The sequence below is a fragment of the Populus trichocarpa genome, chromosome 6 (genome assembly GCF_000002775.5).
Source record: "Populus trichocarpa isolate Nisqually-1 chromosome 6, P.trichocarpa_v4.1, whole genome shotgun sequence".
NCBI lineage: Eukaryota > Viridiplantae > Streptophyta > Magnoliopsida > Malpighiales > Salicaceae > Populus > Populus trichocarpa.
The window spans coordinates 23,467,618-23,491,208 of record NC_037290.2 but is presented as its reverse complement, the minus strand read 5'-3'; the positions used below and the strand labels follow the sequence as shown (position 1 = coordinate 23,491,208).

Genomic DNA, 23,591 nt, shown 5'->3' with positions numbered 1-23,591 from the left:
AAGCCTGTGGTGGCGAAGGTGGCACAATTCTGAAGATCACAATACTTAAATCAAAGATTTACATCTCAACTTAACTGAGCTTAAAGATAATTACTAATCATTTTGGAAGTTTCATAAAAATCCAGTACTTTAAAGCCTGACATTTGTAATAATGAAGATAATTCATAACCTTTTTCGTCAAATTAATGGGAATTAGTCTCCTAAAAACAAATTAAAATGAATGCACCTTGCCTTATTTATTTATATTTATTTTTTTTGCAGTTTTTCGTGGAGAACACTTGTTGTTCCTGCAGTTCCAGCATCATATTCTTTTTCTACCCATGTGCAACTGTTCCACTTCCATTCCTCATGCGTTGTTTTGTTACATCAGTTTTAAACACTTCTTAACTAGCATTGCAACCATAATTTGCATTTAAAATGTTTAAGGCTCGGCCCTTTTGAATTGAAATCGTAATGGTAGCCTTCTCCGTATGGTTGCATATTTTAACATAGTTTTTTTCGGTTCATTATATTCTTTGCCTATTAATCTTCTTGAATTAATTTGAGTAATCTTTGACTTACATTTCTTGTATTATTCATGTTACAGCCCGCAGCATCGCACGGGAATTCAGCTAGTGTGTTCTGTAACTCTCCATACCCACGACTTTAAGAGACTCTCCTCGCTGGCAAATTAGGACAAACTTCTTCTCCTACTCGCCAAACTTATCGTCCTTCCCATGGTTATTCTTTAAACACACATTGCTTTTGGATAGTTTTCAATAATAAAAGCAGTATAAACATGTATGGCTGCAAAGATAAAAATAATAGCATAAAAACAAAGAGTAAATCTATATCCTTATAAAAACAGAACATAAAGACATGTCTCGACTGTCCTGTCCCAAAATAATAATCAAATACTACCTTTTATCATCACAGAAATTGTCGAAAAAGAGCGTGGAAGATAATGGTCATGTTCGAGGAATCAGGCCGCTCACGAAAAACTACACTCCAGAGCAATCGCTTGGCACGCTTTTTTCTATCAATGCACGTGCTTGAGCAATTGGATGTACAGCTCAAAGTACGAATCCCAACTTTCTTGAGCTTTTGACGTCATGACCACGTAGAACGACATACAAAGCAACAAGAATGATAACCTGGTATCTCATAGCACAAGGAAAAACTTTATGGGTATAGGTCCTAAAAGGTTTCAGTCAGCTTTGCTCGATTGACCCGAGTCAGCAATCCATGAAACATTCGAAGTAAACAGCCAGAAAATAACAGTCGACAGTATTTGCAACACAGCAATATAACCATCCGAAGAAACAAATTTAAAAGGTACAAAAAAGAAAAAGAAAAATAAAAAACACAGAATAAGAGCATCTTAAAGCACTACAAAACCTGTCTACACCCAAAGTACTTGTACATAAACCCCATTCACCAGAAACAAAATGGAATCGTCCAACAGAAATCAACTTTGTGGCGATGCTTTAGCCACTCCACTCTGCTGAGCAGCAGTCTGTGATGCTGGTGCTAATTCATATGTCCCACGAGCATTGTTAGCTGCATTGCCATCAGCCGAATATGCAGCAGGCTGTGGATAACCACTACCATAAGAAGCATTGTATGGTTGAGCCCCCTGTCCATAACCTGGTTGGCCAGCTGGTGGCGCACCATAAGTAGGAGCATACCCTGGCTGAGCACCTGCGGCACCGTAACTGGATGGTGCAGCACGCTGGGAACCTGAATCTGGTGGCTGCACATAGCCTGATGGTGGTGGCTGGGAGGGTGGATATCCTGGCTGTCCAGCAGGCTGGCCATAGCCTCCAGGGGTGCTGGGTGACTGTTGGCTCTGCCCATAAACAGGTGGATTGGCTGGAGGTTTCTGTGATTGAGGTGCTCCATAGCTTGCATACTGTGCAGGTGGTTGACCCCCATAGCCAGCTTGGGAAGACGGGGGCAATCCATAACCAGGCTGAGCAGCTCCCTGAGATGGATAACTTGCTGGGTTTGGGCTAGGCTGCTGGCCAGTAGAATAACCTTGCTGTCCTGTTGCAGATGGTTGAGATGAACCTTGAGCTGAATCTGCTTGAGCTCCATATGAAGGAGTATGTCCTTCCTGAGTTGGGTTAGCTACATTGCTATAGTTAGGAGCAGCAGTATAACCTTGCTGTTGATCATAAGGTGGTGGCTGACCATACCCAGGCTGTTGATACCCACCATAGCCATCTTGACTATAACCCTGCCCTTGTTGGTTATAACCAGAAGCTGGTGCCTGACTGTAATTATAACCAGTGCTGTCTGCTGGAGCTGCAGAAGCACCAGGGGTTTGTTGCTGAGATGAAGGTGGCTGACTATAGTAATCATAAACTTGATTTTGCTGATTTGCCGAGACAGCTGACTGGTCCCAGTTAGAGGGGTATCCACCAGATGGCTGTTGTGGAGGATAGCCTTGATAAGCTGGCTGAGACATATTATACTGTGCTGATGCCCCAGGGTATGCTCCAGTCTGCATGTAGCCATAGCCAGCTTGCTGCATTGGTGGAGCAGAAGATGGACCCCAGTTTGTAGGTGGCCGAGCTTGATATCCTTGCTGGGGATAACCTCCACCCATGTTTGGATTCCTCATACGATTCTGCAGAAAATAGACGTTTCATATAACCGAAGGGCACTTGAAAAAAAACACATTTCAAACCACATATTGCAAGATACAGGATGGGTACAAATATAAACATCTTTTATATGAACATGAAAACAACTAAAATGAGAAAATTTGTTGTGCATGTACAGATAAAACATGAAACAACTAAAATGAGAAAAATATAAAAAACTGCATAAAACATAACTAAACAAATAGGTCCAATTAAGGGATTAATGGATCTCATATTTTACCAGGAAGAGGTATGGATGCCTACATACCGTACTTGGATGGAGGAATTACTGAGTTACTCCAGCAGAAGCTCAACCTCACCCTACTTGAAGTGAATGGGTACAACAAAATCCACAAATACCATACAAGCTATACCACAAAAAGAAAGAGAGATGCATACTTATTGATATGCATCCTTGAAAGACCCTATCTATGGAAACTGGACACGGTCTCATTAATGATGCATCAATTGATTTAAATGAACCTTACACGATTTCAGTAATATACCAGTACCATCTTTCAGGGAACCATTGAATAGAAAATGCAAGCATACCATGGTGATTCTATAGCTCAGTAACTGCATATGGCTATCAACCTAAAGGAAAATGCTTATTAGAAAGCTGTCTAATTAGCTTCACCACAAGGCCCTTGACAACAAGACAAACATATTGCAAACTGAATGCATGTGAATCACTCCAGAAGAATACAAGAAAGGAAAGCAGGATGGAGACGGATGGAGACAACACTTCTGCATGAAATAGCAAAGAGCAATAGAATGCATAAATGTGATATCAACCTTTATAATTCTTCAACAGCATAATACCCTTGAATAAGGGGGGCACCAACAGAGATTGGAATCCACATTAAAAAAGCAAGAATAAAAAAAATATAATGGTATGCAACTTGATAAAGAACTCGATTGTTAACTGTTAGGGACTTTTACCAATAACATTATTGATAACAGAAACAAATTCATAAGAACTGCCAAAGATACCACTAAAACAGTTTTAAACTCAGATGAAAAGATTGACAAATTAAACATTTAATATCTTCAAGCTTCATTTTTTCAAAAGAGAAGTCCAAACTACCAAAGGTGACATAACAGTTATTTCCATAATAACCTTGAAGTCAAACACTCAACCGGATACCAGAGGAAAATCTTTAACAAATGAAATTACCCCAAAGGCTCATGATCCAACACCAAGTTATCCAAGCTAAAGGAACACCTCCATCACAAGTAAACTTTCAGCTCCTCTCCATAAATATCATTTACTAAATATTAGAAAACAGGATTCAGAACCATACCAGGGCAATGCCGAGGGAAACACCAACACAAGGGAATTTATGTTGGTGTCACCAAAATTCCAACAACACTAACCCTACAATAGTTCCCAATAATAATATCAGTCATATGACACAATCAATAAGCACATATGGCGGCAGAACAAGCTATATCCAAGAACCATTCACTCGGGAACACAACCAAGAATGACCAAATATTTTGCTCAAATAATCACTGGCTAAAGAAGCTTTTACAGTGCTTACCAACCTAAGCAGGAGAGGTATGAGAACTTGTATCATCGAAGATTCAATAGATCAACAAAGTCCTACCAACTTCATGACAGTTGTAATCACTCTCAATAACAACTTGGCACTTTTAAGCTTTCAAAATAAACCTCTGCCATAGCCTTAAACCATATATCCACCATCCACCTCAAGAGATTTAGCAAGGAGACACTAACTGCATTTATATAAGAAACTAATGCAGTTGCAACCAGAAAACAGTGACGGTTTATAGTTTTTCTATCAAGTTGATCTATGAGAAATCCAGATGTATATTGAGGGGTACAATTTAAATTCCATCCAATTCCTAAGCGAACTATAAACCAGCAAAATATTAATAAACAAGCCAATAGTATCCACCACAATAGTTAGCATTGCACAGTCAACACTCTTCTCCGCGAGCTCAGATTGCCAAAGGCAAAAGAAAAAAAAACATCAGCTAAGCATATACATGCCAAGAGGTGCAAGCACAAGCTGCCTGCAAATCTGAATCTTGATAATCCAATAAGTGAATAATAACAATTTATATGATTATGTCCAATAACCAGGGCTCATAGGTATTCAGCATAACAATAGGATAAGAGAAACAAGCATATCTATGAAATTTGATTTGACTTTGAAGCATAAATAGAAAAGTTAAATCAGCTTCTTCCTATGAAATTTGTAAAGGAAAAGGAAAGACAAAATGATTTCCTTCATTATAAAAGCGGCCAAAAGCTCCTTGGACAGCACAGGGACAAAAGTTCGATATATGGTCCAAGCTCATAATGAAATATTAATTGAAGAGCTCAGAAAACAGCCTAGCTAAATAAAACAAGACTAAAACAGATTCTCCGATGAAATGCATAAGAAATAAATAGAAAAACAATTACGAAGTGTATAACAAAGCAAAAACTATTTGACCTGTGAAGAAACAAAGAGAATTGCAAAACCCAGACTGTATTATGAACTTGAAGATATCCAAAAGATGTTTAGAAATATTTCTAGAACAATGTATAATATCATTAAAAAAGCCAAAAATGATTTATACGAGATATTTTACCAGACAAACAGTAAGAATCCCCTTGTAACCTGCACTGGAACATACAATATACACAGACCAATCTGAAAAATATACCCAACCCTAAAGCAGCACAATAAAAGAAAGCTACATTGACTTCCACAATTTCTCACCGTATGAACAGAAATGTACGTAATATTTTTTTTATATCATGATTAAGAAACTATATTGTCAAAAAGAATGGCATAGCTATCAGAATTATATATATATATATATATATATATATATATAAATTAACCACATGTTCACAACCAAATCACTAACCCTACAAAAAAATCCAAAAGAAGCAGCTATAAAAAAAAAGTCATAGGCATGCATATGGAACTGTTTCCTGAAAGTTTAATGTTCCAAAACAACAAAACTTGGGAGTTCCTCGGGGCCAACTCTGCAAACTAACATCAACAACCAAACATACCTCACTGGTGACTTCATTAACCAACTGTTTTGCAGTCTCGACCTGCTCACTGGTGCCCTCTATGTGAACTGTTCTTTCTGCAGATGTATCACCTGGGGGCAGATGCAAAGGTATAACCTGCAGACGTTCAAAAATAATGAGCTGAGTAAATGACAACTGAGAATTTTACTCAACAAGAATAATAGACAGCATGAAAAATAACCAATTTACCATTCACTAAAGTAGCATACTTCAAGAGAGACACCTCTCACGAAGAACAATAATGAAATCAAAAGATGTGAAGATGGTTTCTATATAACAAAAAAGGGTGAAGATGTGATTCAGAAAACAGACCTGAATACGGGCTCCAGACCTAGCTTGCATATTCTTAATTGTCTCACCACCTTTGCCAATAACCAGACCAACCTGAATTCATTGTAAATCACAAACTATCGTGAACCAAATCACCCAGAATAGAAACAAAAATGTTCATTGCAAAACGTTCACACACCTTGTTGTTGGGAATCGTCATTGCAAAATGTTCAGAACCACCGTGACCTGAAAACCTTTGGGAAACTGTACCAGAACCCCCTGCCTCGGCCTGGACAGCAAAACATTCACCACTATAAGTACCCTAAAAAAATTTAAAATCAAATTAAAAAAAAATATAGTTGTAGGAAGAAAAACCTCACTGGAAAAATAACGTATAAAGCATAAGTCAGCCACTAATGTGCACCATGATAAATCATCAATGACAAAAACCTAAAATACACGCATCTAAAAATGCATGGTATCAACTGATTATCACTAAAACCTAAAATCACTGAACTATCCCATGGGGCTGAAAAGCATGAATGATTATACCAGCCACAGCAGCACGTACAAGTTTGAATACAAAGTCAGTTGCCTACCTCTGCAAGGACATCATTAATCAACTGCTCTGCCTTGGCAATTTGTTCAGGAGTGCCCATAAGCTCAACCATCCTGGTTGGGGAGTTGGGATCTGCATCCATATCTCGAGTGACCTGAATTTTTGCTCCAGACTGAAGCTGAAGGTATTTGATAGTCTCTCCACCTTTACCAATGATAACACCAACCCTGCCTTGAGGAATATCAATTTTTTTACTCGAACCAGAACCACCCAGGTATGAGCCATATGAAACTGGAATTGATGAAGGGGCTGAGTTTGACATGGTAGACTTCATATCTGTTGTCAATCAAAGAAGTTAGTTGAAGTTCCAAATCAAACCTAAATTTCATCTTGAGTTGCTTACTATACCGCTAAAAAAAAGAATGAAACTGAGAAAAAAGAATGAAAATCAAGTTGGCGACCACAAATAAGAGATCTCTACTACAAACAGTAAATATCAACAAAAACACGATATTTCTAAGAAATAGAGTATCAGAAACCGTAAAAAAAAGAGAGACCCTGGCTAAAATATACTTAAATAAGCAACCATTATATATACCTACAGCATCTTAGCTGAATAGAAACACCCATTAGCTATGTTTTTTAGATTTTACATGATCAAAGAGAGTCAACGCCACACAGTGGATGAAATCCAAAGGCATAGAGTATAAAAAACACCAAAACTCCAGAACAACAAAACCCTAACAACGATACTTGCATAAACAGCCAACAGAAACAGTACTACAAAAAAATCAAAGTCCTAAAAACATTGAAAACAGAGGTTCATACAAGAAATACAAACAATTAAAAAATCAGAGTGTAAAATTCAAATAATTAAATAAGATGAAAGCGCACAGATCCACAAATACATATGCATACACATACATAGAGAGCAGCTCGAGAAGAGATTATTCAAAAAAGATAAATCAAGAGAGATGGAACCTAGAGGAGCAGAGCTGAATCCCTTGTTATTCTCACTGGAATCAAACCCACTCGCACCGTTTTCAGCCCTGGGTCGCTTAATATCAGCACCAGCACCACTCATTATACGGGCGGCGATCTCCTGAGCTTTCTGTTTAGCCATCTGGATCTCGTCAGCAGGCGGCGCCACGCTGTTGTAAGATGGAGGTGGAGCGGGGTCAGAAATCGGAGATGAGAATCCAGTTTGCCTACGTGTCGACGGAGGCGGTGCTGATTGGTCATCATATTTGCGTTTGTTGGATGATGGTGGTGTGGTGTCAGTGGCCGTCGAGTATTGAGATTCGTCTGCCATTATTGAAAGAAACCCTAGGGGATTGAGAGAGAGAGATGAGAGATTGATTGGGTGATGTAGGAGGGAGGAATCGAGACTTTATACGGGGAGGTGGTGGTGCACGTGATCTTTTGGATAATTATAGTGTGTGGAGTGTGGACAGATTGTTTTGTGGTTGGGTGTGCTCTAAGTCTTGTGGTTGGTCCTCTCGGCTAGCGGATTTGATTAGAATTTTGGGCGAGCTTTTAATTCTGTATTTTTGCTTCTTTTTTTTTTTTTTTTTAGTATTGTCAGACTCGAGGAGGCCGAATAAGGCGGGCTTATGAGATTTGAGCCCACTTGCGAGTTAATGTATTTAATTAAGAGGGTGTTTGGTAGTGTATTTTTAATTATTTTTTAAAATATTTTTTATTTAAAATATATATTAAAATAATATTTTTTAATTTTTTAAAAATTATTGTTGATATAAACATGTTAAAATAATATAAAAATACCAAAAAAAATATTAATTCAAAGAAAAAAAATTAATTTAAAAAAAAACACATTTCAAAGAAAAAAATAAATAAACAGCCCTAAGAAAAAAGGCTTAATTACCTAACAGCTTCGAAGCCAATCCACTGAAGCAATACTTTGTGCAATTAGCAAAAGAAAAAGGGTGGACTTTATTTTTGCCCCAATATTTCACTTCTATCCCTTCAGTTTGATGTTCTAATGTTACCCCTTCTAGTTTCTAAGAAAGCTCCAATTTCGCCCCTAGTCCTCAAACATCCTACCTTTTGAATTGGATTTTTGAGTTCTTTTTTCTTTTTTAATTCTTAAGTGTTCATATGATATATTATAATAGTTTTGGGATCTGAGAGGAAATATGAAAGAGATTAAGAAAAATTAAAATAAAATATGAGAAACCAACTTATATATAAGTTATTTAGTTGTAAAGAAGAAATAAAAATTTTAAAAGAATTATACAAGTAACATTGGAAAATTCTAACACGTGGAGGCAGAAGTGAAAAGACAAAAATATAGATTAGCCAAGAAAAAATGCCATGGAAAAAAAGGAATTTTAAAACTTTTTTTAGATTAAAAAGGACGGCAAACCTAGAATAAGCTTTCATTCTCCACCGTCAACATCGAACAAATTAGCATATGCTATCATTAGTGGCATGTAATACAATTTAGTATATGCATTTTCCATGATCGCAAATGGTACAAGAATAATTTGTGGGCGTGGACCTGTGGGGTGTTTGGTATTGAAATTCAACTTGTTTTTTATTAAATTAAATTTATTTTTTATTTTAAATTATTTTTTAGTATTTTTTAATTATTTTAATGTGTTAGTATTAAAAATAATTTTTTAAAAAAATACATGTATTTATAAATAAAAAATATTTTTAAAAATAACATATAATTCTCAAATATTCATTGGTACCTGTCTTTAAAAGACCAAACCGAACGTACCAACATAACCATGATTGTGCCTGGGTGGGGGATTTGCCTCCTCCATCACCAAGTCTTGGCACGAGACACAAGGCAAGCTCATCAAGATCGCCGAGGGATCTGAGGGCCATACATCATGTGAGGATAAGATTTAATTTGATAATGTAATATTTGTTATTTTTTAAAATATTTTCTTGTTTAAAAATATATTAAAATAAAATTTTAAAATTTAAAATTTATCATTAACACAATAACTTTAAAATGAGCAAAAAATTAAAAATTAATTTTTTCAAAAAAATAAATAGGCTCTAAACATTGCTGTAGAAAAAACGGTTTTACTGTAACTTAACTGACCCAACCAACACAAACGTTAAGGTGACCTTGTTCACCTGATTGGCACCACTTACAAGGAAACTGATTGGTTCACCCAACCCATTACAAGTTACAACCCTTGTTTAGACTCGGGTTAATGTTAGGTGGGTAAGCCTGGATACAAAGCTATCACACTAGGGCACAAAACACTCAAACCCAATTTTATATACTTGCTCTATATAGCTGATAGGATTAAATGTTAACATGACTCTCCTATTATAGCTGGGCTTAGAAAATAGTGTTAAAGTAAGGCCACCTGATATTATCATTTCTAAATAATTGCTCATAAACTAGGTCATTTCCCAGATATATCATATTCTCCATGCGAGCTGTGTATTTCATGGGTCCCTAAATCTCCACAAAGGGCTTATTATACGTGTCTGTGAGCTTCCAGAGTTGCACTTGCTTAACTTTCAGCAAAGGCTTGGATCCAATGAGGTTTGTTTAAGCATCTTCAATAATCCAGTAAACGCCAGAGCCTAGAAGCCTTTTCACACCTGTGCAGAGCTATTGCCTTACCTGTCAGGCGAGATCATGTCCTCCCAAGACATTACATGGTTACTCCCCTACCTGTGTTTTGCTTTGTCATTTATACTCCTCGAGAGCTGAACCAGTCTAAACAAAACCATTGAACTTTTCATGATTATCATGGCGAAATCTACACTGCAACACCTCCTTTTTTTAGCAGAGATGCTCAAAATAGGTATACCTTTCACTTCCCGGTACCAGATGTCATATAAAGGGGAGCCTGTATTCTCACTCGGGGGTCTTTCATAATTGCCACGTAGAATTAGTTAGTTTACATGTAACTCTGCTCATCAGATGTTGAAGAAAGGCACCCTCATACATATCAAAGTGCGTATTAGCTCAGGACTTCACTTTGGGAAAGCGCGGTCAAGAGCTGACCACCAAATATCTACCAACTGGGCATCATCCTGAGTAAACAATTTTTCCAGCAACAGTTCATGGGTAAACTATATACTTAGAAGCAACAAGACCAAAGAAGCCACTGCCGAGACTCAAAAGTCCAGGAGCACACATAAAAAGAGTAGCTTTACACAAGCCCTTTATTTAGTCCACAGGTTATCGAAACAATACAGCTTTCAGAGAAGTACACATACAAGCAAAACAACAAAAGGGCAGTTCAGCACATCAAAGTTACAAAAAAAGGTTTTAGAGAATCTGCAAAAACAATAAGAGCTCCAGAGAATATAGGAGATGGATCCATGGCTAAGGAGTGTATTAATAACAGCCTCTCCCTTCACACAGCACTTAGAACGGGAAACAGATACCATTTCTTTTATTAGGTCATAAAAATGCAGCCAAGACTTCCACCTATCTGGTCCACCAATGGAGGAAGTCCTTGCGCCTGTGGATCTTTTTCTGCAGCTGGAGTAATCCATAAAGTAGGGCCTCAGCAGTGGGTGGGCATCCTGGAACATAAATGTCAACAGGGACAATCCTGTCACAACCACGAACAACAGAGTACGAATAATGGTAATATCCACCACCATTTGCACAGCTGCCCATGGAGATGACCCACCTAGGCTCAGGCATTTGATCATAAACCCTGCAAACAATTTTCAAAAGCAGTCAGAAACTCACTCCCCTTTCACTGGACAGATATGCATGTGCTGACAGAAAGGAATCTGATCTGAACACCTTGCCTGTGCTAAATGTATTTTGAAGCAAGTCCCAAATTTTCAAATACAAGGCATTTGGCATTAGAAGAGAAAATTGGTAAATTAAGTCTTACAAACTTGAAATAAAACCTAATGTTCCAGAAAGTTGGTGCTTTTATCATTGAGTTGCCATCTTGAGCAGCAGAGGCGGATTTACCATATTACAGATAATTGTGCTTGTTTTCACAATTCAAGGATCTAAACTATAAAGCTCAGGCAAAGACTTAAAAAACAGAGAGTTTTCCCATATACTGCGGTGGAGCAATTTGCTCATTCATCACATCTTTTTAAGAGACATACAACAATCAAATGAGTTTTACTCAACCCAGGTCTGGAAGCTATCTGAGAATGATCAACCCCGAGCTCAGATTGATACAGCTTGTGAAGTGGTCAAGGATGATTCAGATACATCAGGTTCAAGAACCCAGAAAAACTTTAAGATTCACTCTAGATGGCTATAAAGGCCACAAAATCCTATGGATGTTGATTGATCGCTAGTAAAATCAACAACCATACAACCTCAAAGCAACTGAAGTATTTTAACATTGAACTCAGAAAATATGTTATTGTCTAATTTGGGTGATCGAAGCTCAATTTAGATTAAGCACTAACAAATTAAGCCAGAAAATCCTTGCAAGAGATTAGATAAACTCAAGCTCTGGTTAAGCAAAGCTAGAAGACAACCAACTCCTCTCTTAAGAATGGTTTAATTAAACAGATTCTAGATTCAAGAATTCTACCAAATAAACCACTTTTTGATGCATCATTCGAGCTAGACCAGTACTATACTGCACTTGCCACTAATCAGGAGTAAAAGAGAGCTGTTTGTCTCATCCCTTTCCTGGAAATGTTATCCACTATTGAGAGCATGAACAAGGTTTATAATCAATTACCTCTCGTAGTAGTGGAATTTCAGACTTGATAAAAGAAATCAAATTAATACAGCTAAGCTCATCCAACGCGAACCTTTCTAAAACAACATCAGTAATGCTTTCACCATTTATGCATAGTAAGCTATAGCCATAAGATAAAAAATGTCAAAAATATCCACAGAACACTTCGGAGTATTAGGTCAACATATTGTATTATCGAGAAAGAACTGCTTCTGCACTCTAGGCAATCCTTCTGAACCATTTATCCAGTAGATATCTAAACAGTATTCTAACCCATTTATTGGCCTCCTTGTTCCACATAAATAACTATTCCACTTATCCAAAATCCTACATGAATCAATCCTGTCTCGTTATCTTGGTATTTAAGCCCCAACAGTACGAGACTAACAACACAAACAAAAAAAAAATCTTGAAGCCAAGTTTCCCAGTCATGTTCGAACATCACCAACGCAAGTTTTACTTTTAAATTTTTTATAAGCCGATCAATGCCTAGGAAACATTCACTTAATCCAAAACTACGCTCCAATTATCCTTTTCACCTCTTTATTTATTTCAAACACAACAACAGCCACACGCTAATTTAACAACTGCAATCAATTAATCACTCTTAAAAAGCATATAAACGATATAGAAATTAACGCAAACCAAAAAAAAATCCATAAAAATTCCACCACAGATCCAAATCAAACAAAATCAATCACAAAAACCCAAACCCTAAAAAAAACTGTCAAAAATCAAAGACTTACTTGCGAAGAGCAGGGGCCATTTTGTTAGTAAGAGTACCAGCAACAATCATACAGTCAGACTGCCTAGGACTCGGTCTAAAAATAATCCCGAACCGATCCAAATCATATCTGGCAGCACCGGTATGCATCATCTCAACAGCACAACAGGCAAGCCCAAAAGTCATAGGCCAAATAGATCCAGTGCGAGCCCAGTTCATCAAACTATCAACCTTGGAAATCACAAACTCCGCCGGCTTAGAAAGACCTGTTAGTGAGGATGAGGAAGGTGGCGGTGCGCGAGTGTAGGGAGCTGGTGTTGGTTCAGGGGAGAGAGATGGGAGGGTGGTGTGGAGAGATGCGGTGGCGGGGCGATGGATGGAGAGGAGGTGTGGGAGGCGTGTGGCGGTGTTTCTGGTGATCATTGCCATGGTTTGTGGAGGACACGGACACACAGAGTTCTGTTTGATTATACGACACCTAGCCTTCTCTCTCTCCGTTTATGCGTGTGGTTGGGTTTGTTAAATGAGGTTTGGATTTTACATTCACTGTATATATTATTATTTAGTATTTTTTTACCGCGGTTAAAGGGGGAATGAGGATAGATGCCAGTCGTTTTCTCCTGGAGTGGAATTTTATGCTAGGACCTGGTTCTTGTTTATATTTTCAGTACTTTTTTAAAATATTTTTGGTTTTAAAAAATATTAAACTAATATTTTTTTAATTTAAATAAAAAATATTTTTTAAAACCATCGTAATCTCGAACACTCTTCTACATCCTTTTATCCTTCTTTTTTAAAACAATTAAAAACAATACAAAATCCTCAATAAATCAATTTAGCCCCTAAAATAAATATTTTAATAATTGAGTCCAAAATCAATATCGAACAATTTCACCCCCTCATCCATTGATATTTATAATTTTAAATTTCATCAAACTTGCACGTGATCATGGAAATGTTTCCGTCTAAAGTGTAAACGTAAGTCCCAACTTGTAGAATAATTTTAACGCAAGGTTATACTAAATCTCTCTCTATTGTCCTTTATTATGAGCTATTAAAGTTGAACGAAATTGATTATGATTTGATACTAATATTATCTTTAAACCATAGTAGGTTGTGTTTGGCACTTTCATTTTTAACACCTAACTAGCACGTATAAATCAGACAAAAGTTTTTAATTATCACCAGTAATAGATTAATTGATGCATGGCATTGTCTTCCATTAATTACATTTGAGAAAAAATTAATAAAATAAAAATATTTGAGATTTAAGGGGTGTTTAAAAATGTAATAGTGGTTATTTTTCAAATTGATTTTTACTCAGAAATGCATTAAATTAATACTTTTTTATTTTAAAAAAATTATTTTTAATATCAGCACATCAAATCGATAAAAAAAATATAAAAAAGTAAAATCTTTTTAAAAAAATCAAATTTTAGCCAATTCCCATATAAAACAAGATACCAAAACATTTTTCAAAGGTGATGCTTGATGCAGAGCTTCGCTACTAGGTCAACCATTATGTCCATCGTGTCAGCAAACCAGCCAACAAAGTAATGAAACTTACATGCATTTCAAGATCAATACAAAAAATATTAAAAAAAATATGTTGTTGGGGTTGCAATTAGACCGATATTTGAGTATCATGAATAAAAAAATAAGAAAATTTTTTAGTTAGAATTGAGGTTTGAATTGAAAAGAAAAAGGTTTAAATTGCTTTAATTTGACTAAAATTGAAGTTTAAGGATGAATTTGGAATAAATAGTCAAGTTAGAAAATCAACTGAGAGCTTAATTAAAGAGATAAATTAAAATTATAAGTCAATTTGGCTTAAAAATAAAGAATTAAAGGAGCATGAACTGAAACAAATAAAACAGGGAATTTAGAAAACATATTACAATTCTGTAAGGGGTATGATTAAATGAAATTAAGAAGAAAAAAAAAAGGGATGAAAAATGACCACCAATAAGAAATTTAAAGACCATGGACTAAGGAGCAAAAAGCACCGAAATGGAAAGACTATGATGAAGTTTGACACAATTAAATCAAAGAAAAAACCTAATTCTGTCATAAAAACTAAAATAATGTAGTTTCACTCTAAGTGAAAATGTGCGTTTTATTTAAAAAGGAAAAAACACATCAATAAAAAAAAATATCGTTTCATTCTTATTCTTTGTAGGTTTTTTTGGGGAAAAAAAAGTTCGAGTTTGTTTGGCAGTGTGGTTGCGGGTGCTTTTCAAATAACTTTTCGTGCTAAAATGCATGCCAATGATGTTTTTTCTTTTTAAAAAAATTATTTTTGACATCAGCACATCAAAACGATCCAAAACGTACAAACCATATTAAATTTTAGCAAAAAAAAATTTAAAATTTTTAAAAATGCAAGTTCAACCGCGTTCCCAAACGCTTCCGAAATGGCAGAAACAAAAGCTTTTCATGCAACTCCAGGGCTTGATATAGACCTTGACTGAGTCTCTTGATGGCACAAAAATAAGAGAAACATGGCTATTTACAAGTATTATTGATAATGGTTTCAGTCTTTTCACCTGTGAAAATTATTGTAATATGTTTGATCTTTAGTGTGCAGAAGGATTGAGTTCAATATTGATCTCATAAAAAGACTCTAATAGATTTGATTATTAGACCGTTAGATTGAGTTTAATTTTAAGTTTTTTTTTTTTTTTTTGTGAAATTAGTTTAGTATCACTCATTAAAAAGATTATTTATGAGTGAATACTTAAATAAAAGTTCAAGGAGTAAAGCCAACAATTGTTTAAATCACTGTAAATTCTCAATTCACACTCTTTTAAATTTATCTCTTCACTTATTGTATTGATTGATTTAGTGCATATTTAATTTTATTTATATTATTATTTGAGCTTATTTGTATTAAGTTGAGTTGTATATTATTTTAAGTTAATAAAAACATTTTTAATTGGCAACTTAATTCACTCCTGTTAAGTTCACATACACATAGACTTTTATAGGCTAGCTCTAAGATATTAATCAAGTAAATCAAGAAATGAAACATACTTTCTAAATCGTAATGTCAATCTTTCTTCCCTAATTTTATGAGTTCTAATTTCGGGTAAACATTCTACAAAATTTATTAGATTTTTTTAAATACACCATACTAATATAGAGGTTGCAATTTTAAGATCCCTTGATGAGAAAACTTAATGTCGAATAAATTGAGGGGTGATCATTTTCGATTCGGTTCGGTTTGGTTTTTATAAAAAAAAAATAACCAAACCAAATTTTTTTAAAAAAAAACGAAACCGGTTGGTTAGGGTTTTTTTAGACAAAAAACGGTTCAAACCAACTTGGCTCGGTTTTTTTTTTTATTTGGGTTTGGTTCGGTTTTTTCGGTTTTAAATTTATAAAACCAAACTGGTCGGTTTTTTTAAAATTTTAATCTGTTTTTTTTTCATGGTTCGGTTTTACTAATTACTCTACCATTATAACTATAATTATTACCTAAAAAATACCTTGTTGGAAAGAACAATTCTATCTAACTAGCAAAAAAAAATATTATAAAATGATTAGGAACTAAGAAATACTTGTGTTTCATGTATGGTGAATCTTATCTTGTTATCTTCTTAAATTTAAAGGCATTAGAGTAACATACTCGTGACCATTACTTCGTTATTTAAAATTAATTTATTCTTATCAAACCAATATTCTTTACATTTTATAGTATATTTTATTATTATTATTAACAAAACAATAAAAAGTGTAACTAAATTACTATAATCGTATTGCAAAACACTATTTATTATAATAGTGTTGTATGTTTTTTGTTTTATTATTATTTTTACCCTTCCACAAGTTAATCTTATCTTTAATTTTTTTTTTCAATATTATTTTTTAATATTTGATTATTTTGAGATTGCACACTATAATTTTTTTTCTATCGAGTTATATATTGATTTCATTAATTTAGTTTATTTTTTTTCGGTTTTAACCTTCAACATTAGATATGTTAGAATTAGAGCTTTATATTATTTTTTCATTTTGTTTTCTATAAGTTTATTATAATCTAGATCGTGGGTTTAATATGTTAATCCGAGTTGACTCGATTTATTTTTTAGGTCACCTTTTCTAAATGATTTGTTTTCTATTTCATTCTTTAATATCATGTTGGTTAGAAAATTAAGCTTTGTAATTTTTTTATTTTATTTTCTATAGGGTTTTCCTGATCTCATGACTTGGATAACGAGTTTGGTAGGTTAACTTGAGTTGACTCTATTTATTTTTCTGAGGTCTTTTTTAATTGGGTTTTTGTAATTTTTTTTATTTACTTTCTACGAGGTTATCCCAATATCAAGATTCAGGTCATAGGCTGGAAGGTTGGCCCGAATTGACTCGGTTCATTTCTTTTTATAAACCTTTTCAGTTATTTTTTTTAATTTCATCCTCTAATAACTTTATTTTTTTTTAACAATTTCATTCTTCAATATTAGGTTTTTTGAGAATTGAACTTCATAATTTTTATTTATTTATTTTTTTTGAAGTTATCATGGTCTCATAAATTTAATTTTTTTTATCTTGATTCAAACCTTTAACATTGGATCTCTTGAAAACGAAGTTTTTAAATTTTTAAATTTGATTTTTATGAAGTTATCTCAGTTTCATAATCCAAGTTGTGAATTTAACAGGGTAGCTCAAGTTGACTTAGATTGTTTTGAAATCAGGCTATGTATTTTTTCTTAATTTACTTTCTATGAGGTTTTCCTGATCGTATGAATTGGGCTGAGATTTGACAGGTTAATTTAGGTTGACTTATATAGTTTTTTTTATTTAATATTTTTTTATAATTTTATTTTTTAACATTGAGTTAATTAAAAATTAACATTTATAATTTTGTTTGACATGTTTTCTACATGGTTATCAAGATCTCATGATTCAGGTTATATATTTATATATTTAATAAGTTAACCTAAATAAATATGAGATATTATAATTTTAATATTTTTTTAAAATATCATTTATTATATTAATATTTAAAATAAAATGTCATTCAATATGTTTTATGATTTGACTAAAAAAGAAAATGTTAATAATATATAAATATTTTTTATGTTAAAAAATTAATTCTACCCGCGGCATATCACGTATGATTCAGTTAATATTAATTTGTGATAAATGGTGTGTCATTTTGGTAATTTCATCACTCCAGAATCCCAACGATAAAAGTAAGGCATGGCCACCTTTCAGAAATCCCATCCCATTCCATTTGGATTAGTAACTGCAACACTGAAACAACACCTGTACATACTTGTAACAATCTTCTTGAGGAGCCAATAAATATAGAGAAAGGAACCCTTCTGTCTTTTATTTAAATCTCTCTTCTTTTCACTCCATTTCTACACTAAAATCTTGATTTGGTCAAGAAAGGAGATGGAGGAGCAAGTGTCGATGACAATAAAAGATTATGACGAAGAAGATATTTTGGACGACGCTGCTACCTCCAAAACCGAAGATTCGTCTGATCATCACGATATATTCACGCATTTCGCTCGAAATGGAATGATCAAGATTGGAAAAGAAACAGAGGAATACGTATCAATGAAGACTCAATTCCTTATGGGCATGAAACAATATGCTAACGACACTGAGGTTATTGCCTTACACAAGAACATGGGATTTACTCCGCTCAAGCTAGCTAGGTTTTTTGCGTTTAAAAGTTTTGAAAAGGTGATTTTGCAAAAGAGAGGAGCCCGTGGAGATGCAAAGGTTGACCATGGTTGGTTTGGTGCTTCAAAGGAGGAAATTATTCAAATAATTTCTTATGGTTTTAGTCGGTGTAATGGTCAATCACATGGCCTTGGTGTTTATTTGTCTCCTTTCGAGTTTCTCCTTGATGCGTATGTTTCTTTGATTCCGTTTTTTTTTATTGCTGATGTTACTTTAATTTATAGCTAAATGGTAATTAAGGACACGGCCCATTTTTGTTTAACTGTTCCTGATAATGGGTTGTGTTGATTTATTGCTAATTTGATTTTGTATTTAATTTTACATTTATTTGTTGCAATTTGTTTGTCCAAGAAGGAGGCGTGACTCATTTTCTAGGGTAAATTAATTCACTTCAATGCAGGGTGAAATTTACAATTGCTGATGAAAATGACATGAGGTATATGCTGTTATGTCATTTGACAATGGGGAATATGGAAGTGATTCCGGCCGGTTCGAAGCAAGTATATCCGAGTTCAGTGGAATTTGACACCGGTGTTGACAATCTTGAAGCACCAAGAAGATTGATTGTGTGGAGTGCTTTCATGAATTCTCACATCTGCCCTGCCTACATCATAACTTTTAAGGCCCCGTTTTTTGGTTTTGTTTTGTCCAGAGATCAAATCAGTGAACTCCCTGGAATTACTTTAAGTTTCCACGGAAGTGCCTTGACTTTCCCTGCTTTGTTTCCTATACTGGTGAAGGTTATTGGTCCAGCCAAGGCGGGTTTGATTTACAAAAGCCTTGTAGACCGTAAAAAATGTAAGATTACCCAAGAGCAAATGATCCAGACAACGAGGCGGATCATTGGGAACGACCGGCGGCTGATTGCAATAATTAAATCCAGCATAGACAAGGTGTGTGTACTTTCTTTCATTTCTTTGATCTTTAATGTTTCTGAAGGGTTTTGTTGTCCTGCTACATGCTGTTTGAACAGAATAACACCGTCGCATGGTGTCTTGGTTCGTATGCTTGGCCGTGTTAATGATATTTTTATAACAGAAATCCATTCTTGTACTTTATATTAGACAGATCATAGTTTCATCAATATTTGCTTGTGATCATAAGTGAGCTCTGTTTATAACAAAAATCTATTCGTTCCTTCACATGCCTTATTTTTATCATTTTTTTTCACACTTGCATGTCAACCATGAAAATGGGGAGCCTTTGGAATTGTTTTCAGATTATAAGTTGACAATAGAGTAAGAAATAGAGACAAAGGAGAAATAGGCCTGTATGACAGTCAATCCAATTATTGTTGAGATTTTGGCTTGCTTCTGTGCAAAACGTTTGACAAGACAAGCATGGGCTTGAATCGATCTAGGATTTCACGGGAAGTATGGTAATACATTTGAAGTTCAATTTTGTGTTTGCATTGTTGTATAGAGCTAACATGGCCTGAGAATATCGAAACAAATATTGACCACCCTATTCCGGAACAGGCTGTAGCGAGCGCATCCAGCAGCAAGGATGACGGCAGAGTCAACAAATGATAGCAGAAGGGAATGGCATAGCTTATTGATGGCCCTCTTCTAGAACATGTTACTAGTGTTGCTTTTTCATCACTTCATTCTGATGCTAGAATCATGAAGTAGGTAGCATCTTTTTCTTCAAAAAAGGAAGCGAACATCAAACCCTGTATCATCTTCCAAAAAATCCATTTAGTTCCAGAGTAATGGATGTCAATATCCAGACAGGCGGAAAAGAAGTACCAATGTTGCTATAAAATGGTGATTTGACTATAATAATCCCTGAAAGATAAAGTACCAAGGAAATTGAAATTGGCTTACTGAAAGATAGAATTTATTTCCTGGAACAGGTACAAGGCAGTCGAGACAAAATTAATCGTCCAGAGCTAGAACTGCAGTATCCAGTCCATGATGCGTTAAATGGCATAGAAATAAGAACAGTGTTTGTTCCATCCTTGTGGGCTGCCACATTTCCTGAGCTAACTTGCTCAATCCTCAGCTCAGGGTTCGGTTCAGGTCACAATTGCTCACCACTGTTAGTCTTAGTTTAGACCATGAAAAGCCCGCAAAATTCGTAGTCATTCTATCACGACCATTGCAGTTTTCTACCACTCCATGCAAAAGAGCGTGGACATGGACCCAGAGCCATATGCACTAAACAAACAGAAGTGCAAGTTTTCGTAGCGCATTGACAACTTAGTAACTCGCAATATTATCATCTGGTCTAGCCTTCCATCTTATTTATCAACAGTAGGATTTAAACCCAAAATCCCTCCTCTCTGCCAGTGACTTGCCATTCTGCAACCACCACAGGCCAGGTGGTCAGTATTCACCTTGGATCCTTGTGCTGTATAGCACTTATTTTCAGCCAGATAACCAGGCTAGATATCTGTCCGCATTCGGAACTTGTAGTCCAGCTGCCAACACTACCTCCTCACTGCTGCCACCTTTCTTTTCAAGCTAGTATTTTTTAATGAGAAAAAAAGAGTAACACGACTCAATGCTTTAAGAATCAATCTGCTTCTCTGATTTACAAAAACGGAGTCAGCAATGTGAGAGAATCTCCATTAAGAACCAGTTCTTATATTAATCAACCACCAGAGCTAGAAATCCATTAGGTTTTGCATCTCTTTAGCTTATTGTTGAACTGGTCATCAATAAGGAGTGATATTCTAGACACAGACGCTTGAACAAAAATCTCAGGAAACAAATCCTCTTGCACTTTTCATGTTTTGCTTTCTGGATTCAGAATGAAGAGACGATAAAGCCTGTTGCACCCTCGTAACAACTTCAATAACTAGAACAACGCCATATGTCAGCAAAGCACTTCCCTTTGTTTCTTTTTTGTAATATATGAAGTTACTTTGTCACTCAAAATTCAACTTCAACCGGAACATCCTGCTATAAAGCATGGAAAAACTCCAAGCAACAAGACAAAAACAACCGAACACAATTACATCTATATATCTATATAATAAAAAAATAAGAGCTAACAAGCAAACTTGTAGTTCCTGCATAAAACTGAAAATCTTGGATGCATCCATAAAATCCTGATAGAATGCAATCTGAATCAAACACTATGCTAGCTTGCTTATCTCCTTCTCAGCTCAGCTGCTGCCTGAGCTGCACAGGTTCTCCTTGATGCTCGTCTCACACGCTTGTTTGTGCTTGATTTAAAGATCTCAATCAACAGCTGGTCGTCCCCAGTGATCTGCCTCACAGCCTGGAACAGTTGCACTCCAGTGACCTTTCGTTTGGCAAAGTCGTCATAGGTTCTGGAAATCAAGGCTCCCTTGGCAGGACCCAGAAACTTTACCATTGTGAGATGTAGAGCAGAGACACTCACAAAACCCAAGTTTCTTATTTCACTGATCCGATTTATTAGCAAAGTAGTGGAAGAAGGTGCCTTGAAACTTATGATGTAATCAGGAAGAATGTGAGAATTCATGAAAGTGGTCCAGACAACCAATCTTCTTGGTGCTTCAAGATTGTCAACACCGGAGTCAAACTCCCCTGAACTTGGATATCTTTGCTTGGAACCAGCAGGAATCACTTCCATCTTCCCCATGATCACTTTACACAACAAAATATGCCTCGTGTCATTTTCATCAGCCCTTGAAGATTCCAACCTGCAGTGAAAAAAACTAATTCTGTAACTCTTAAGCCGAAAGGATTTATCCTAAACAGATTTGCTATGGTAAAAGACTCACGGATCAGAAATACATAAGGATATGTAAAGGAAGAAGCATGCTGCATACACTACGAAGGAATAATGATCCACATCCACTCCAATTTCACTTCCACCAACAGCCTTTGAAGATTTAAATGAAATAAAGTCAAGAAATATCACTTTTCCATATTGATCACCTTATATTTTCACTATATTTCAATATTTTCTATCAAAAACAAGAGTGACATGCATATATCCAGAACATCAAATTGACCCAGAAATCCACAAATTTTCAATCTCCATTCTTGAACAAACAATTAGCACTAGTGATTAACAAGAACAGCAAAGCAAATATAGTCTCTGTATTGATTACCATTTAGTAAAGAATCATTAGTACTTAAAAAAAGAAGGAAAAACATACCCATCAAGGAGAAAACTAGTAGGAGACAAATAAACACCAACGCCATGTGATTGACCATTACACCAACCAAAACCATGAGAAATGATCTGAGAAATTCCCTCCTTCGACCCACTATACCACCCATACTTAACATTTGCATTTCCTTGGCCTCCATTCTTTTGCGAAACGACCTGTTCAAAAGCTTTAAACGCAGCAAACCTAGCCTTCATCGGCGAAGTAGAAGCAGAGTTCTTGTAAATGGCAACAACCTGTGTGTCTTTAGCATGCCCTTTCATTCCCGTTAGAAAAGTCTTCTTCACTCCATCATACTCCCTTGTTTCTTCTCCAATCTTCAACAGTCCAGCGAAATGCGCGAGTTGATCGTCGGTTTCAGAACCAGCTGAGTCCTCCAAAATAGCTTCTCCTCCGTCGAAATCTTCTACTGTCATTGACACTTGATCATCTTGCTCTTCCATCGTAATTCTTTTATGGTTTTGGGAAGGGAGAGAAGGGTTTTTCTTTGTGAGTAGAGATGGAATGAGAGAGAGAGAGAGAGAGAGAGATATTTATAACGGCAGGTGGACCGTTATAAAAGTAAAGCTTTTGTGCCACGGTTTCTTTCTTTCTGTTGTAATCCCAAATAGGAGCAGGAACTGCAAGGGCCAAGAGGCAGCCATGCCTTTTCCTAGTGATTAAATTACCCAAATGACCTTGTTGTCTATTAAATAAGGTCAAAATAATAGTTGTCTGACCGATTCGGAATCTAATCGGGAAAAAACCTTGTGTCGATTGAATTTTTAGAATTTATTTGGGAATACAGTAGTTTTTATTTTTAGATATTATTTAAAAATATATTTGTTTTTAAAAAATATTAGATTAAAGTTTTTTTTTGTATTTTTTTGATTATTT

The 23,591-nt window shown here is 35.4% G+C and overlaps 4 protein-coding genes across 5 annotated transcripts; 1 reads left to right on the top strand and 3 right to left on the bottom strand.

Annotated features, from left to right (window-relative positions):
* Positions 1-1,239: 1,239 nt before the first annotated feature.
* Positions 1,240-7,897, bottom strand: LOC18100653 (uncharacterized). Of its 2 annotated transcripts, none has more exons than XM_024603539.2 (6): positions 7,496-7,897; positions 6,555-6,850; positions 6,155-6,277; positions 5,998-6,069; positions 5,665-5,781; positions 1,240-2,611 (listed from the first exon to the last, which is right to left on the bottom strand). In XM_024603539.2, the coding sequence occupies exons 1-6, from the start codon at positions 7,824-7,826 to the stop codon at positions 1,448-1,450; spliced, it is 2,103 nt and encodes a 700-aa protein (XP_024459307.1). In that variant the 5' UTR covers positions 7,827-7,897; the 3' UTR covers positions 1,240-1,447. The 2 variants fall into 2 exon arrangements, with proteins under 2 accessions (XP_024459307.1, XP_024459308.1); XM_024603540.2 differs by having other exon boundaries at positions 6,155-6,244; positions 7,496-7,896.
* Positions 7,898-10,651: 2,754 nt separating this feature from the next.
* Positions 10,652-13,438, bottom strand: LOC18100652 (NADH dehydrogenase [ubiquinone] iron-sulfur protein 7, mitochondrial). Its single transcript, XM_024603543.2, has 2 exons — positions 12,933-13,438; positions 10,652-11,181 (listed from the first exon to the last, which is right to left on the bottom strand). Exons 1-2 carry the CDS (start codon positions 13,337-13,339, stop codon positions 10,947-10,949), a joined length of 642 nt encoding a protein of 213 aa, XP_024459311.1. The 5' UTR covers positions 13,340-13,438; the 3' UTR covers positions 10,652-10,946.
* A 4,692-nt stretch (positions 13,439-18,130) lies between these two features.
* LOC7470713 (probable inactive poly [ADP-ribose] polymerase SRO2) lies at positions 18,131-20,667 on the top strand. Its single transcript, XM_002309474.4, has 3 exons — positions 18,131-18,777; positions 19,008-19,500; positions 20,086-20,667. Exons 1-3 carry the CDS (start codon positions 18,311-18,313, stop codon positions 20,134-20,136), a joined length of 1,011 nt encoding a protein of 336 aa, XP_002309510.4. The 5' UTR covers positions 18,131-18,310; the 3' UTR covers positions 20,137-20,667.
* Positions 20,668-21,425: 758 nt separating this feature from the next.
* On the bottom strand, positions 21,426-23,297 carry LOC7462266 (probable inactive poly [ADP-ribose] polymerase SRO2). The gene is made up of 2 exons (XM_002308537.3): positions 22,704-23,297; positions 21,426-22,241 (listed from the first exon to the last, which is right to left on the bottom strand). Exons 1-2 carry the CDS (start codon positions 23,156-23,158, stop codon positions 21,704-21,706), a joined length of 993 nt encoding a protein of 330 aa, XP_002308573.1. The 5' UTR covers positions 23,159-23,297; the 3' UTR covers positions 21,426-21,703.
* Between the last annotated feature and the right edge of the window lie 294 nt (positions 23,298-23,591).

Bases quoted from the DNA above. Each gene is read 5' to 3' on its own strand.
- LOC18100653 (XM_024603539.2), bottom strand. From the start codon at position 7,826: ATGGCAGACGAATCTCAATACTCGACGGCCACTGACACCACACCACCA. The intron at 6,851-7,495 runs GTTCCATCTCTC...GATTGACAACAG, and splicing joins ATTCAGCTCTGCTCCTCTAG to ATATGAAGTCTACCATGTCA. The intron at 6,278-6,554 runs GTAGGCAACTGA...AAATTTTTTTAG, and splicing joins TTAATGATGTCCTTGCAGAG to GGTACTTATAGTGGTGAATG.
- LOC18100652 (XM_024603543.2), bottom strand. From the start codon at position 13,339: ATGGCAATGATCACCAGAAACACCGCCACACGCCTCCCACACCTCCTC. The intron at 11,182-12,932 runs GTAAGTCTTTGA...AATTGTTTGCAG, and splicing joins ATGGCCCCTGCTCTTCGCAA to GGTTTATGATCAAATGCCTG.
- LOC7470713 (XM_002309474.4), top strand. From the start codon at position 18,311: ATGGAGGAGCAAGTGTCGATGACAATAAAAGATTATGACGAAGAAGAT. The intron at 18,778-19,007 runs GTATGTTTCTTT...ACTTCAATGCAG, and splicing joins TTCGAGTTTCTCCTTGATGC to GGTGAAATTTACAATTGCTG. The intron at 19,501-20,085 runs GTGTGTGTACTT...ATTCCGGAACAG, and splicing joins TTAAATCCAGCATAGACAAG to GCTGTAGCGAGCGCATCCAG.
- LOC7462266 (XM_002308537.3), bottom strand. From the start codon at position 23,158: ATGGAAGAGCAAGATGATCAAGTGTCAATGACAGTAGAAGATTTCGAC. The intron at 22,242-22,703 runs GTATGTTTTTCC...TTTTCACTGCAG, and splicing joins ACTAGTTTTCTCCTTGATGG to GTTGGAATCTTCAAGGGCTG.